Source organism: Prinia subflava, chromosome 4 (assembly GCF_021018805.1).
Source record: "Prinia subflava isolate CZ2003 ecotype Zambia chromosome 4, Cam_Psub_1.2, whole genome shotgun sequence".
Taxonomy (NCBI): domain Eukaryota; kingdom Metazoa; phylum Chordata; class Aves; order Passeriformes; family Cisticolidae; genus Prinia; species Prinia subflava.
The window spans coordinates 2,129,702-2,144,908 of NC_086250.1; the positions used below are offsets into that span (position 1 = coordinate 2,129,702).

At 47.5% G+C, this 15,207-nt stretch overlaps 1 protein-coding gene across 1 annotated transcript; it reads right to left on the minus strand.

Annotated features, from left to right (window-relative positions):
* Positions 1–1,783: 1,783 nt before the first annotated feature.
* LOC134549526 (aldo-keto reductase family 1 member B1-like) lies at positions 1,784–11,106 on the minus strand. Its single transcript, XM_063395138.1, has 10 exons — positions 10,946–11,106; positions 10,540–10,707; positions 9,977–10,093; positions 8,604–8,681; positions 8,112–8,234; positions 4,868–4,974; positions 4,639–4,720; positions 4,028–4,111; positions 3,165–3,247; positions 1,784–2,421 (listed from the first exon to the last, which is right to left on the minus strand). The coding sequence occupies exons 1-10, from the start codon at positions 11,009–11,011 to the stop codon at positions 2,379–2,381; spliced, it is 951 nt and encodes a 316-aa protein (XP_063251208.1). The 5' UTR covers positions 11,012–11,106; the 3' UTR covers positions 1,784–2,378.
* Positions 11,107–15,207: the final 4,101 nt, after the last annotated feature.

Sequence of the window (15,207 nt, forward strand, 5' to 3'; positions counted from 1 at the left end):
GGGACACTTCACCAAATCCAAGCCCTCTGCTGGCTGGGAGCTGCCCCGTGTCCCAGCAGGGCCCTTTCCAAATTCCTCTGCACAGTGCCACACAGAGAGCGCCTGTCATGACGCCGCTCCTCCTCCGGCTGCGCGGCACTCTGCCTCCCAGCCGGCTCCAGGAAAATTCCTCCTCCCAGAATGGAAAATTTCAGGCACAAACTTTCATAAAGTTACAGTGAAATGAAAACAGAGGAAGCTAACAGAACCTGATGTACTGCTCTGGAAACCCTGACCCTCAGTGTAACTTCTTGCCAGAACACACTCGTCACAAATGTTATTTGCAAGCAAGTCAACATTGCCCCAAAGAGTTTTCTGTCACAGCTCAGCCTAAGCAAAGAACATCAGCTCCTCTGGCTTTTTTAGATGCCTTAGGGCTTTTGTTTATCACATTAAAGATTCCCAAAAACACTCGCAGAGCTGAAGCTTTCTGTACATGCTTTTAAGCCCAGAATTTAAAGTGATTTACAATCAATTTGTATTAGAAGACTCAGCATTAGAGGAGCATATTGCTTCAAGTCAGACACTGATTCTCTCCTCCTCAATTTTAAGTTAACTGAATCTTGTCTGTTCAGCCTATTGTAAATTATTGTGACCAAAAGCGTGTTGCATGCTAATTTTGGTCTCAGCATTACTGGAAAGATGTTTAAAAAGACTTTGGAATTTTTTATTTCTAACAAATTTTAACCATCACATTGAGAAAGCAGATTTTTTTTGTAATTTTCAATTAGTATGACTCCTTAGCCAGACTCCTTTTGATCAGAATCAGTAAACAAACCATCTATTTCACAAATACTTTGATATCATCTTGCCTGCATGTTAGATTTTAACCTGGCCAAGTTCACTTTAAGGTTTGCTACGCATTTTTGGAATCACAATCCTACATTTAATCCTACATTTACCATTTAGATTGGTGCATTAACAGCCCTGGTGTCTCCTTTCTTCATCTGTTCAGAGAGAATCCCGTTTCTGCCAGGCCTCCACGACCTCCTCAGAGGGACCACTCACATCCCAGACCTACTCAGACATCTAAAAAACTCACAGGAGTATGCAAGAAAGCCACCCAACATTAGCCACTGCTTCTACCTGAGCCCAAATGCATTTTGTGAACAGTTTTGAGCAGTTCTCAGGCAGCCACAGCTTTAAAACCACCATATGCAAGTACTGTGAAAACCACAAAGGGACAAACACACCTCACAAACCACAGGTTCAGTACCAGCCTAATTTTCTGTGCTCCCTGAACAAAGCATTTTCTCATCTGCCAGCTCAATGACACAGGATTCACTTGGAAACCCATTTTTGCTCTATTTGCCAATGGTATCTTGTACAAGCACAGAATTCCTTCCTGCACCATGTGCTCCCCACTGGAAAATGCAAGTTTTCTACTGCTTATTAAAGCAATCCCATAGGGTGCTGCTTAGGCTTCAAGTCTTGAGTGGAATAAGTTTTCTACTAGCAGAAGTATACTATCACCTCAGTAAAATAAAAACCGAATTAAACATGACTGTACTGGTTGTCAGAACCAAAACAGTTCTATTTAAAGAGAGGCACAAACAGAGTTTCTCCAGCCATGAGAACAGCAGGCAGCTCCCAAGGCACACGTAAGAAGTCAACATCAACAGATGATTTTGTGGGGGATGGTAATGTTCCTTGCTTTTGTGTAATCTCTAGAGACAGCTGATATTATACAGCTGCTCCAGCGTTACCACCATTAGAGCACTGCTGAAATAACCATCTCATTACACACAGTAATGAAACTGTATTTTATTATAAGCAAAACAGCTTTTATATCACCAAGAAACCAGGATCTATACACTTTTCAAAGAGCTACCCATGTAGAAATAACTTAGAAATCAACTTATACTTCCAATAAGAGGGAAAAAGAAGGTATGGAGTGTTACAAAGAAACAAAACCAACCCCAAAAGTAATCAGAAAAAAAAAAGCAGACCTCATTATGCAACATCTGCCAATATCCTGGTCCTTCCAGACAACAATAGTCACTAGCTCCAAATCACAGTATTCCACAATAAAAGTGACTGCTTTTTCAAACTTGCTCAATACTTTCTGCTTACCAATTCCAGACTTACTGTTTGGCAAAGAAAATCTACCAGTCCCCACACACAGTGTGCTCTTCAGAACCATTTCAGCATTTCCTTCTTCCAAAAAAGAACACAGCACAAAGTCACCGAGTACATATACTGCATCTTTGTGGGGAAAAAAGGAGGAGAAAAACTGGGGTGTGGAGGGGTGTCTGGTGCACTGAAAAAGCTACACAGACAACTCATGGGCAACAGCAGAAGCACAGCTGGGGAGACTGGAGAAAGGCAGGAAACCATCTTCAGTATTCTGCATTGAAAGGGTAGCCCTTGTGAGTTTTGCACCTGGAGGAAACCAAAAAGCAAAGATTATCTCAGGTCCCAAAGACATTGCCTGCAGCTGTAACCACTTCAAAGAACCACCATGGGAAGAGATGAACTCTAAAAGCCAAATCTGTTTCTCTTTTCCTTGGTGACATGCTGCATTTCCAAACAAAAAGACTCTGACTGCCTTCTGGTGTTTGGGTGATGGGACCTAGAGGTGCTTTGTAGACAACTCAGTCAAGGTTTTGCTGTTTACTGACAGAAACAACTTTTTTCCAGCTTTCCAAAAAGTATTTCATATCTGGCTCTACACCTCCAAGTTGCAAATCCTCCCACTGTATTTTGAATGTTCATCTACCTTCCCAACAACTCCTGAAGAACACACAGATTTTGTAATGTACTTAAGACTGACAAAGAAGAAAGAGAAAACACCACAAGCAAAGCTAATCAAGATTTTAAGTCTGCATCATGCTCATTCCTCTGATATGAACAGAAAAACTATGAGTAAGAAGCCTCCTGTTGCAATTCCAGCTCCACAGAGTTTCTTGGTGACTGAACTGAAAATGAAGTTTGCTCAATGCTCATCATGTTTTGGTACATAAAATGAACATTTAAAAAAATCTTACTCTGGAAAGTTATTTTGAAGATGACCCATTCAAAGATAGTTTGCATACCCTGAATTTCAGCCAAGACTACCATCTGTAACTTCATTTACTGAACTTTGTGATAACTTAATAGCTAAAAAAAAGGCAAGTGCCACTTACATCATCATTTCACAGGCTCTCCAGTTTCTATTAAAGCTGAGAATAGTTGCCATCTCCTCTTTAGTCAATTCAAAGTCAAACACCTAACAGGAGAAAAAGCCAGAAATTACCTCTTTGAATAAATCAGTGCTTGTAAGCAAAACAAAACAAAAAATTTAAGGAAAAAAATCACAGAATTAAAGAACAAGCCCACAGTGTCGGGTGCTTGTTGGAAGTGACTGCCTCATGAAAGGAAAGGACAAAGACAAAATGTCTGGATTTCTGAGCCTCCTCTAGCTGGAATGGGAGAGGGAGGTGAGCAGGGAGAGGCAGGAATCACAGAATCTCAAGCTGCAGTTACACATGCCAGTTGTTTTAAGAAGTTTGGGGGGCACTGTGTAGCAGAATGCCTCCACCTTCCTCCTGTGACCTCCATATTCCACCTAAAGCCCCTGAGTGTTTGGAAGCAAAATCCAGTACTGGGTCCAGTCCAGGATGACTGAATCAAGAGCAGCAACGTGGTTTGTGGACACCAGGACTATTTCCTTAAATATGCTTGCTTTACAGAACTCTTTTGGGGTGTGCTACTGCACTCAGGCCCCAAGTCAGCTGTCAAATGACTCATTCACATGACACAGAACAGGAAGAATCACAATGTGACTGCTCAGATTATCAGGATATAGTTTTTCCCAAAGTTTTGGTCACTCCTGCTCTCCTGTAATTTTAGTTGAGGTGAAGTTTACCTAGAGGAGACTGTAGGTAAACACATGGAGCCTTCCTGTCAGAAGAGCACCTGGGAAGGTGGAAAGGATCCCTGCTTGCTGTGCAGGGAAAGCCAATCCATCCCTGGGCATGGCAGCACCCAGCTCACCTCAATGACTCACCTGGAAGTTCTCCACAATGCGCTGAGGGGTGACGGATTTGGGAATCACAATCACATTTCTCTGGATGTGGAAGCGAATGAGAACCTGCAAGAGGCACAGCACTGCATCACAGAGGGAATGGCTCTTGCTCCGTGGCAAGCAGGGCCTGTTACCAGTTATTTACAGTAAATGCTACAGCTCAGCAGAATCGACACACTCTTTGGAGCTGCTTTTCAAATTATATCTGAATTCTAAACAGCACTTCCTGAAGTGCATGTAGAGGAGTGGTGGAATCCCACAGGGCTTCCTTTCTCCTCTCCCCTGAAATTTGGTGACACTCAATTCCTTTCCTGCTCACCCAGATTTTGAGTAGGCTATTCAAGTGTTCCCTTCTTTGCAACAGCACTTGAGATGGGAAGACCAACACAGCAGCATCTGAGGATGGGTCAAGAAAATGTTTCTTGTGGTGATCAGAGCACCCTGGCAAGCATGGAAGGCCACGTAAGGAACAAACCTGTATTGCTACCTAACCCCACAGGTGACAGGGAATGAAGAGCCAGCCTGTCCTCTACATTGTCATTAGCTGTCCTTCATGCTGGGCTACACAAAGGGGTGCTCTGGCTCCTACCCACCTGTGCTGGGGTTTTGTTGTGCTTGGCTGCAATCTCCTTGATCTTGGGGTCATCCAGAAGGGAAGGATCCTCAGGCTTAGCCCTACACAGAGGAAAGAAATCAGTGGCAAGAAACCTCCATAGGTCCAACCTAGTAAAGATCTGTATCTGGATGAAAAGTTAATGCTGCACATGTAGTCTCATTGCTTCTAGAACAATCCACACCAGCTCCCTGGCAAAGCAGTCTTACCATGGTCTGTCAGGAGAGCCCAGGGGGCTGTAGGCTGTCACAGAGATCCCTTTGGATTGGCAGTACTTGATCAGCTTCTCCTGGGTAAGGTATGGATGACACTCCACCTGCCAACATACAAGTACAGACTGACAGTGACTTAACTGCTTTAACATGTTCCAGGGATTAGTTTTTAATCAAATGCTGGTTTTTGTGCTAACTCAATAGTCTCTAAGCAATACAGTCTTAATTGTCTCTATGTCCCACCCCTTTTCTACTCTTTCTAGTAGCTTTCCTTGCAGTGAGGGGTCCGAGGACTGTGACAAAACTCTAAAACTTTGTTGATCCAGATCATCTCCAGCACATGGGTGACCAGCTACACAACTGCTTTAATGGGACAGTAAAACACACACCCAGGAGAGCTGTAAAACCATAGCAAGAGGATTGCAGACCAGCAAAGTACAGAGTTCTCTTCTCACCCCTAATTAAACATGTCATAATTTTTTTTTTACAGCTACCATATTAACTTCAAGGTCAGCATTGTTTCATTAGTCTTTTATTTCCTTTGTGTCAATACTCACACTAAACACCTCTAATCTGAAAATGCTGAGAAAGGTTGCCTGCTACAGATTTTAGACCTTCAGCCCACTGCCCATTACAGACCTTTTACAAACACACATGCACTTAGCATGAACTTCCAGAAGAGCTGCATAATGGAGTACAGACTCCTTCACAGTGGATCTGAGCCCTGGCAGGCAAATGCACAGATAAGGAGTATGGAACAGGAACTGTTCACGTGGCAGGGGGAAGTGGATGAGCAGGAATATTCAATACTTTGCACAGAGGGATTTTCAGGATAGCTGCACACCAGGGAACATGACTTCTCTTTCAGCAGGCAACAGCAAGAACCCTTTGGAGTGCTCTGCCATTTGAGCCTCCTGCAGCTGCACTGAGGGCAGCCCCTGGAAACTTGTGCTGCTGGTAGGTGGAGCAAGGGAGTGCAAAACATGGGATCAGTTTACAGCCTCGAGCACTTTATTTATGGTTCTAGCTGCCTGCTGTTATCAGAGGCCTGCATGCCTGTTTCCCCTCTGAGATATGTTGGAATATTAAACAGAACAAGGAGCTCCATTTTTAGGACATATTATACATATTTACTTTGCTTCAGCAGATGCAGAAAGACAGCTGTTTAGGAGTAATATAACATTTAGTTTTCTCAACTATTTGATAGGTAGAATTTATGCAACACAAGCAAGACACAGCCATCCTCACCTGTCCACTGGCACTCAATTTGAAAAATGAAATTAAGTATTAGCATCATTGTTATGTAATGACTACATTGCTAAATTAATTTCTGACTACAATTGAAACCAACACATATCCTGGCCGCATTCAAATAAAGAATGGGAATAACAAGAAAGACAGAGGGGTTACATGTGAGATATCTGCACAGATAAAGTGTTTCCAGGAAGCACTCTCACTACTAGCCCAGCTGGTAAGTGTTAGTAACAGCAAGCTCTCAGGCTTGCAAGCATTTCTTCAGAAGCAGCAGTTTATGAAGGACAGCGACCAAAGACACAATGCTTTGTGCTAACCTTTATTATAGTCAATAATCATTTAGAGCTTGAGAGCATTTACAAATGTCAGAGGTCCAAGATCAGTGACTCCTGTGCCAGAGATAAGGGTAATTATCATTCTGTGATAGTGGCAAATGAGGTATCATAAAAGGTTTGAAAGGTATAAAACTTACACTAAGTTTTTTGAAAGTTCTTTGGGGCTGACTATGCTTAAATTACCACAATAAGTTACCCAATTTTACTAATGCAGTATCAATAATTGACAAAAGGCCTTCAAATGCCATAAGAATCAAGGCCAAGCCTAGACAAATCCCAGAGGGGTCTAGCCTGCAACTTGTCCTCTTCAGCAACCTGTGCCACTCTATAATCATGTCAGTCTTGAAGGGGATGTCAAACTGGGGAACAACCAGCCAACACACTCAGGGGCAGGACTGCCACTTCAGAGAGACCCATTCAGGCAGAAACAACAGGCAAACAAAAACTGAAGGAATTCAACAAGGCTGCACACAAAGCCATGCACTGGGAGAGAAAAGCCCCTGGCAGTAGCACAGGCTGGAACCTGAACACCTGTAAAGCAGCTAGAAAAGACCTGGGGTGTCATAGACTGAGTGGGACATGAACCAGCAGTGAGCCCTGGCAGGAGGAACACAGGCAGTAAACTGTGAGAAGGGATCATTTGCCTCTACTCATCCTTGCCAGACACCTTCACAATACTGTGTCCCGTTTTCCCAGCTCCCCTCAGCAGCAGAAACATTGACAGCCTGCCATCAATTCAGCAGAGAAAAAAACTCCAAGATGGGCAGGGGCTGGGAACCTGCTGTACTGGGAATGGCTGAGGGAGCTGGGCTTGTGGGGCCTGGGGAAGGCTTCAGCCTCCTACAGGAGCAGCTTCTCAGTACCTAGAAGGACATGATTCAAGCTCTTGAGTGGTGCTTGGAGGAAGGCAACAGATGCAAGGTGCAGACAAGGGAGGTTGAGACTGGCTGTAGGAGAACTCCCTCTCCCTGCCATACACTCGAGGGGGTCAGGGAGCAGAGCACGCTGCCTAGGGAGGCTGGGCAGTCTCCATCCTCACAGGTTTTCAAGATGGATAAAGCCCTGGGCAACCTGGTTTGATCTCAGGGCTGATGCTCCCCTGAGCAGATCATCTCCCAAGGTCTCCTGCCATCTGGATTTTCCTAAGATTTCATTCAAGTGCTGTCTAGAGAACTTCTAGTCTATTGCCTACCCTGCAACTCCATTCCCTCCTAACCCTCATTAAACCTTGAGTCCATAAAACATTCCTGATCAATTCCCTCAGTCACCAGCCACAGGAACTGGCTTCTCCATAGAAGCGTGATGAAAAGATCATCTAATTCTCTATACATACATACACCAAGTCTTACTCTACTTCAAGGAAGTTTTTAGAGCTTGTCTGTGTTCCTCCTCCTTTCCTCCTCCAAGAAGGGATTCTGGAGCTGCTTACTGCCAGATTTCCAAGCAGTAGCACAGAGTTCATAAAAAACCAGCACCTTGGCATCCAGAAGCAGCTGGAGAGCGAGACTCATGAATATGTAGTGTCTACTCCAGTCTCTCTATAACCTTACCTCAAAGGAAAATCTTTGTCATTTTCTTAAAAAAAACCCTAACAAATGACCACACAAAAAATAACACCACCAAACATTTGCCTCTGCCACTGTGCAGCTTACCTGATTAGTTGCAGGTTTGTACTTCAGTCCTGGCTTGTTCAAGATTCTTTCAATCTGCTCATGGTTGAAGTTGGAGATTCCAATGGCTTTTACCAGGCCAGCATCCACCAGCTCTTCCATGGCCTGGCAGAAAGAAGCACAAAGTCACCATCTAATATACAAAGGCAGGGTCTGAAGAGCACATGCTTCCTTCAGAAGAAGCCTAAAAAGTGTTTAGATTTTCAGAGTTCAAGTTTGAGGAAAAAAACCTCAGAGCACTGGTGTATATGTGCCATGCCTCCCATGCTCAAAGGACTCATTCTTTGAGATTATGGAAATTCACAGCAAGTTAGAAGTGCAAAATGATGAATTGCTACACAACAATTTGCTATTGTACCAGTGAGTCCTTCCAAGGAACTCTAAGCACATGAGATTGTCTCCTGCTCTCAGCAGTCTCTGGTGCTCTCATTACCTTCATCAGTCTAAACTTTCTCCTGCTGTGGCTGAACTCACCTCCCATGTCTGCAGGATGTCAGTGTTGCTGGGGATTGCAACGCCTTTGTCATCTACAGGGAACAGGTCCTCTCCTGCCTGTCAGACAGAGAAATGGCTTGAAACACACATTATTGGGAGGTTGGGTTAACACCAGCTGGAGACCATGATCCTATACACTCTAATTACAGGACAAAATAATCCTTATTATTATACTAATTATCTACATATGTATTAGACACTAATACTATCTACAGTCTTCAGTCTTTTATTTGTTTTCACATGATATTACAGGTTTTTTGCCTACAGTCAACCCAATAAGGACAGATACTTCTGATGTCCCCTGGCTCATCAAAACCCACATGGTGAAACTTAAGTCTCCACTTGTAAGATACAAAGTAGAATTACAGTCAGTTTATAAACAATACACAGTCGTTACCTGCTCATAATGAAGTGTTTTAGTGAAATGTATGATAAGAACCCCCTTGGGACTTGGAATATGTTCACCTCATCCTGGAGGAGATTTCCTGACAGGTCTTTCCTGGGGAGTCTCATTGTTTAAGCATAGGGAAGATTAGAACACCCTGTGTTCCAGTTAGGACTATGTGCCAGGTATCAACTTCATTCAAAACCAGTTATTTTCTACTCATGCATTATTTACACCACAACACATTTTCACTTTAATAGTTCTGTCCATGTGAAACTAATTTTAAAAATAAAGATGTTGTAAAGAACAGTTCATCTTGGTAGCAAGAGGTAGAGAGAAAATTTTGATTGAGTCTCACTGAAAGCCTAAAGCTTGCACATATTCAGACTGAGACATCAGTTCCTTTGCATGCAGTCAGTAGAAGAGTTAGGAACTAAAAAGTTTAATTCCAGAGCCTGTGGAATGCTAAAGCTCCTATAGCAAAGGTCAGCTCAAGCGGGATTGTATTTAAGGACCCAGTGATTAAGGACAAAAATGAAAGATAAGCAATCTCTTATTCTGTGACTCTGTAAAATGCAGAAGAAAGAACTTCTGTCAGACAGCAAAGTGTAGCCCTCTTCCCACAAAGAAGGAACCACACTAAGCATGACTTTGGGATTTGTAGAAGGCAACACAAGCAATAATCAACAGGAGAGATATAACTTCTCAGGGAAACTACTCCTAGGGTTCAAGGTCTGCCTCCTCCATGACCAAAAGGGCAGCAGATACCATGCAAGCAGGGATCTCAGAGGTAAAAATCAACAGCCTGGCTCACACGGCCACAATAAAGCTGAGCGCCAGGGCAGTGCTGTTACACAATACACACAGGATGACCTGTGCAACTGATGAAATTACTGCGCTATAAAGCCACAGAGCTCTTCATAACTGCCACTCACTGACAAAGCCAAGGGCACAGCTGTTACTGTACCTTGAAACCAAGAGGCCAGTGGATGAGGTACAGATCCAGGTAATCCAGTTTCAGGGCAGCAAGAGTCTTCTGGCAGGCTCCCTTCACCAGAGGCTTGTCATGAAACGTGCACCACAGCTGGAGACAAAAAGCCAAGGCACATTGTGACCTCTGGGGTTAAAGCTCTTGGAACTCTTCTGTATCGTTCAGCAGGGTGCCTGTCCCCTTGGGAAAGTGATGTGAAACCAGGTCATCCCACAGCTCCTCACGTGGGGCCTGTTCGTGTGCAGGAGTGGCCTGTGACACTGGGCAATGTGTGCATGACTGCACGGTGTCCTGGCACACAGCACAGGTAGCCTTGTTCCACTGATTAAGACTTAAGTCGAAAGCATCACCCAAATTTGTGGTATGGACCCTGCATAGGTCTTAACACATGATAAGGTAAAGTAGGAGTCTCAGGAATAGCTTAAGTGATGTTCTCAATCGTTCCACGCTGCACAACAGAGTAGGTAAGGAAAGAACTGAGGGGTTACTTTAAAATACAAAGGTATCCCCTGGTATATCCTGTATCACCAGACCCGTACCTTGCTGACGATGAAGAGATCCTCTCGTTTCACAACGCCTTCCTTGATTTTCTGCTGGATCCCTTCCCCGACTTCGTTTTCATTCTGGTACACGTAGGCACAGTCGAAGTGGCGGTAGCCGGCATCGATGGCAGCCATCACCGCAGCTGTCACTTTCCCCGGCTGCGACTGCCAAAAGCGACGGCAAAAAAAGCTCTCAACGACACAGCACTGAAGGCCCTTCTCACGCCAAGAGAAAACTAAGAAAGCCACCACATCCAAAGCAAGCCCGGACTGAAATACAGCCAAATCCCGGCGGCGGCCCGGCCGGGTGTCGGTGGCGCCGGCAGCGCTGCAGGGCCCGGCCCGCGCTCCCCCTTCCCCCGTCCCCCTCACGCCGCCAGCCCCGGAGAGCGCGGCCCGGTACCTTCCACGTGCCCAGCCCCACGATGGGCATCTTGGCCCCGGTGTTGAGCTGCACGTAGCTCGCCATGGCCGCACCAGCAGCAGCACCGCGGCTGCGGCCGAACCCCGCGCCTTTAATAGCGAGCGGGGCCGGGCCCGCCCCGCCCGGCGCGGCGCGGGGCTGCCGGGGCGGCGCCCGGCCCGGGGCCCTGCCGGGGAGCGCAGCAGGCCGCGGCCGTGGGTGCGTGCTGGGGGATCGGCTCTCAGCGCCTCGGTCCCCTGGAACTTCATCCCCCTGAGCCTCATCCCCCTGAGCCTCATCCCCTGGAGCCTCATCCCCCTGGAGCCTCATCCCCCTGGAGCCTCATCCCCCTGGAGCCTCATCCCCCTGAGCCTCATCCCCCTGGAGCCTCATCCCCTGCAGCCTCATCCCCCTGAGCCTCATCCCCTGGAGCTTCATCCCCCTGAGCCTCATCCCCCTGAGCCTCATCCCCCTGGAACCTCATCCCCCTGAGCCTCATCCCCCTGGAGCCTCATCCCCCTGGAACCTCATCCCCCTGGAGCCTCATCCCCCTGAGCCTCATCCCCCTGGAGCCTCATCCCCCTGGAGCCTCATCCCCCTGGAGCCTCATCCCCCTGGAGCCTCATCCCCCTGAGCCTCATCCCCCTGGAGCCTCATCCCCCTGGAGCCTCATCCCCCTGAGCCTCATCCCCCTGGAGCCTCATCCCCTGCAGCCTCATCCCCCTGAGCCTCATCCCCTGGAGCTTCATCCCCCTGAGCCTCATCCCCCTGAGCCTCATCCCCCTGGAACCTCATCCCCCGGAGCCTCATCCCCCTGGAGCCTCATCCCCCTGGAACCTCATCCCCCTGGAGCCTCATCCCCCGGAGCCTCATCCCCCGGAGCCTCATCCCCCGGAGCCTCACCCCGGGGCGGGGGTGGCCGGGGGACGTGAGGCAGGGCTGGCCAGGGGACGTGAGGCAGGGCAGTCTCCCCCGCCTCAGAGCTGTTGTCTGCCTCAGGGCACGGAAGCGCTGAGCCCGCCACGGGGTTGGTGGCCCCGGCTGGTGGCCCTTGCCGGAGTTTTGTGGCCCTGGGTGCTGGTACAGCCACACACGACAGCAGAAACCTCGGCGTGCCTGGCTTGTGAGAGCCAGAGAAGCTGTTCCCTGCGCCAAGTGGGACAAACGCAGCTTCCACTGCGAGCTGTGGCTTTCAGGAGCAATTCAGGATAGAGTGAATTAAAAAAAACCATAAACAAACCCAGCTTTATTTTGAATTTTAGAAGAGGTGGTTTTGAAAGTGTTTTGAAAATCTCAGAAGAGGAACAGCGACTTTTTAATGGGTGACATAGTGATCGTGTTGTCCCTCTGTCTTTAGGGAAGTGCTGAGGACATTGCAGAATAAAATGCACTATTGTAATCAAACACGCTGGTGGCCAGCAGTCTCACATCAGAAACTGGCTTTGATGCTTTTGCAGACAAGCATTCGCTGTTCTGCTGAAGACGTCACAGCGCAATGGAAAAACCCAGACTTGCCTGGGAGGCTTTGCTGCTTATTCACATGTGGAGAGTTCCTTCAGGTGCGAGTGTTTGCTCTGGGTGCCTCTCCTTGCTCTCTGCAGCTTCATATTTTTTGCTCCATTTAGCTAAGGACAGCAAGGTAATTGGCTTTTTCCTCTTTAATGTTCCTCCTGTTTTGTGTCAGCACCATCATGCATCCCTGGCAGGATGTGATTACTTTCACTTGATCACAAAAGCTTTACACAACTTGGTGCTTCTCTCTTATCGTTGGGATGAATTTTCCCTCGTGGTTTTAAGTCGGAGAGATGCCTCCATTCTATCACAAGAGGCTTCAGGCAGAAGTTCTGTATTTTTCTGTTGCTGTTAGCAGGCTGGAGCCTTTCCCCTCAGATCTGTAAGGCCAGCCAACTTTGCTCTGTTTGCCTCTCCAAGGTCTAGTGGGGCCTTGGGGGAGGGAGAAGCACTGCACGTGTCACCCTGTGACAGCCAGCCTGCTAAATCCTGTGCCCTGTGTCCTTGGTGACATGGCCATGTCTTTACAGAGAGCGCTGACAATGAGGAACTGTGAGGGGGAGGAAGGTCTTGCTCTATTTTGTTTTTTTCCTTGATCCACATGCACTGAAACAGGAGGCGTACTATCATGAGTTTTCCGTTTGTTTTGCTGACTTTGCTTTTAGAAACTGTAATTTCACCACAAATTGTGACTTTGGTGACCAGCAGTGTTTGGAATCTGAGAACAGGGCTCAGGGTATGTCCTTATGGACAGTGTTTACCAGAGAGACCCAGTGGCCCGCTGAAAAACCATGAAGGCAAAGTAGGGAGGTGACAGTGGTGCAAGGTGTGATCACATCTACAGCTAAGGGAAGAGCTGCAGGGGTCTGCAGCTTCAGAGCTACCGACACACAGGTGTAGCCTCAACCAGGGTTTGGAGGTGAGGACATGCAGGTTTCAAGCTTGAATCGCTGGGAAGCACAGCAGGAATTTCTGTGAGATTTATCTTGCTCAGTGGGGGTTGAGTTCAGCCTCTGGATGCCAGGAGGCAGATCTGAGGGGCTTGGCCAGCCCCGACTGTAGGAGACCTCGGTCTCTTTGTCACTCTGAGCTCCAGTCAGCCCAGGAGCATACCTATGTGGATCTCCCATATTCTCAGAGCTGATGATGCCTTTTGTCCTCATGCTTTTGTCCTTTAATGGCACCTGCTGAAATAACAAGCTCCGGGCACAGCCAAGGATGAGGAAGTGATCCTGCCACCCCTCTGTGGTGATTATTGTGTGACAAGGGCAGGTTTAGTGCAGCAGGGGAAGCCTGGGCAAGGGGAAACCACGAACTGCCCCAGGGTGGTCAGGACTGATTCTGGCCAGCTCTGAAACTGGTGCTGTACCTGGGGTGACAGAGTTCTGCAGATGGGAAGCACCTGTGTGTCCCCCACAGTCCCCAAGGAGGGCAGCACCTCACTCCAAAGAGGTTCCTGTGGGCTGGGCCACCTTTGCTGGGCAGGGCAGTGGCAGCCCTGGGGACAGTGGCAGTTCTGGGGACACCAGACTGCCCACCCAGGAGCTCCAGGACACAGTAAGCAGGACTGAGTGGTGAAAGGAAGCATCAGGCACCCAACATCACCCTCTGAGCCACCCTTGGTTCCAGGGAGGGACTGGGATGGCCTGGATGTGATCTGTGGTGACAAAGGTGGGGTAGAGAGGAGGACAGGGAGCAGGCTGGTGTTTGGCTTAAACAGAGGCTGGGGAAGGGAGAGAAGGGCATTTACTCATTTGTTCTTGGTGTTCTTTTTTCTCTCCTCAGTTACCTGAGTCACAGCAGAGAAGTGGAGCAGTTAGAAGGACTCTGGAAGGAGCAACAATCCTGGCCCTGGTAAGAGCAGAGTTCAGGGGAGTGTGGGCTCTGTACTAGCAGGCTCTGCCCTTCCCAGGGGAGGGAGGCTTTGGGACACAGCAGTGAAGGGCTGTGGGGAGAAATCATCTGATCCTGCTGATCCCCAGATAAGACTCCCCTGCAGCTGCTTGGGCTGCTGGGTTGTGTTTACAGGCAGGGGGGAAGGCACCCAGAAAAAGTGGTGATCACTGATGCTGTTGCCTGAAAGCTCCAAGATCTGAGCACAGTTACTACTGGCATCACTTGATAAGCTGTTGGGACATCAAGGAGTAACTTACACATGGTGTACTGGACAGTCCATGCCAGAAGATGGGCAGATTAGTGGCACGACCAAGGACAGTGCTGGGAGTTCAGCTTGGAAAGCATTTTAGGAGCAGTTGGAAAATATGTTGAGCGTTGCAGTGTTGATACTGATAATTTTATCTGTGGGAGAAGGGGCGGGTTTGGGATATGTGTCTTAAGTTTGCAGTGGTGAGGTGTTAACTACACTGGTCTGCAGGGGCAAGGGGGGGAGTTTATAATGAATATGCAGTAAGATGATGATGTGAAAGATGGAGTTTGAATAAGGGTGAAACAATTCTTAATATATCTTTCAATAAAGTGCAGGGCAGAATGTAAAGAATGTAAATTGCAGCTGGCATCAGGGGATGGCAGTGGTGACCTGTGTGGAGACCACTGAAACAGATATAAAGAGCCTGTCCCATGCCAGAATTGAAGCTCACAGTGCTGTGACTCAGGAATACTTCTGGAGACACAGGTGCACTTTTTGAGGGGGATCCATGCAGAAAGGACTTAATTCCAAGGGGACTGCAGCTGGTGGATGAGTTAAACTTGAACAAGGAAACCCCTGAAGGCTCTATGGCCCCTGGGTAACC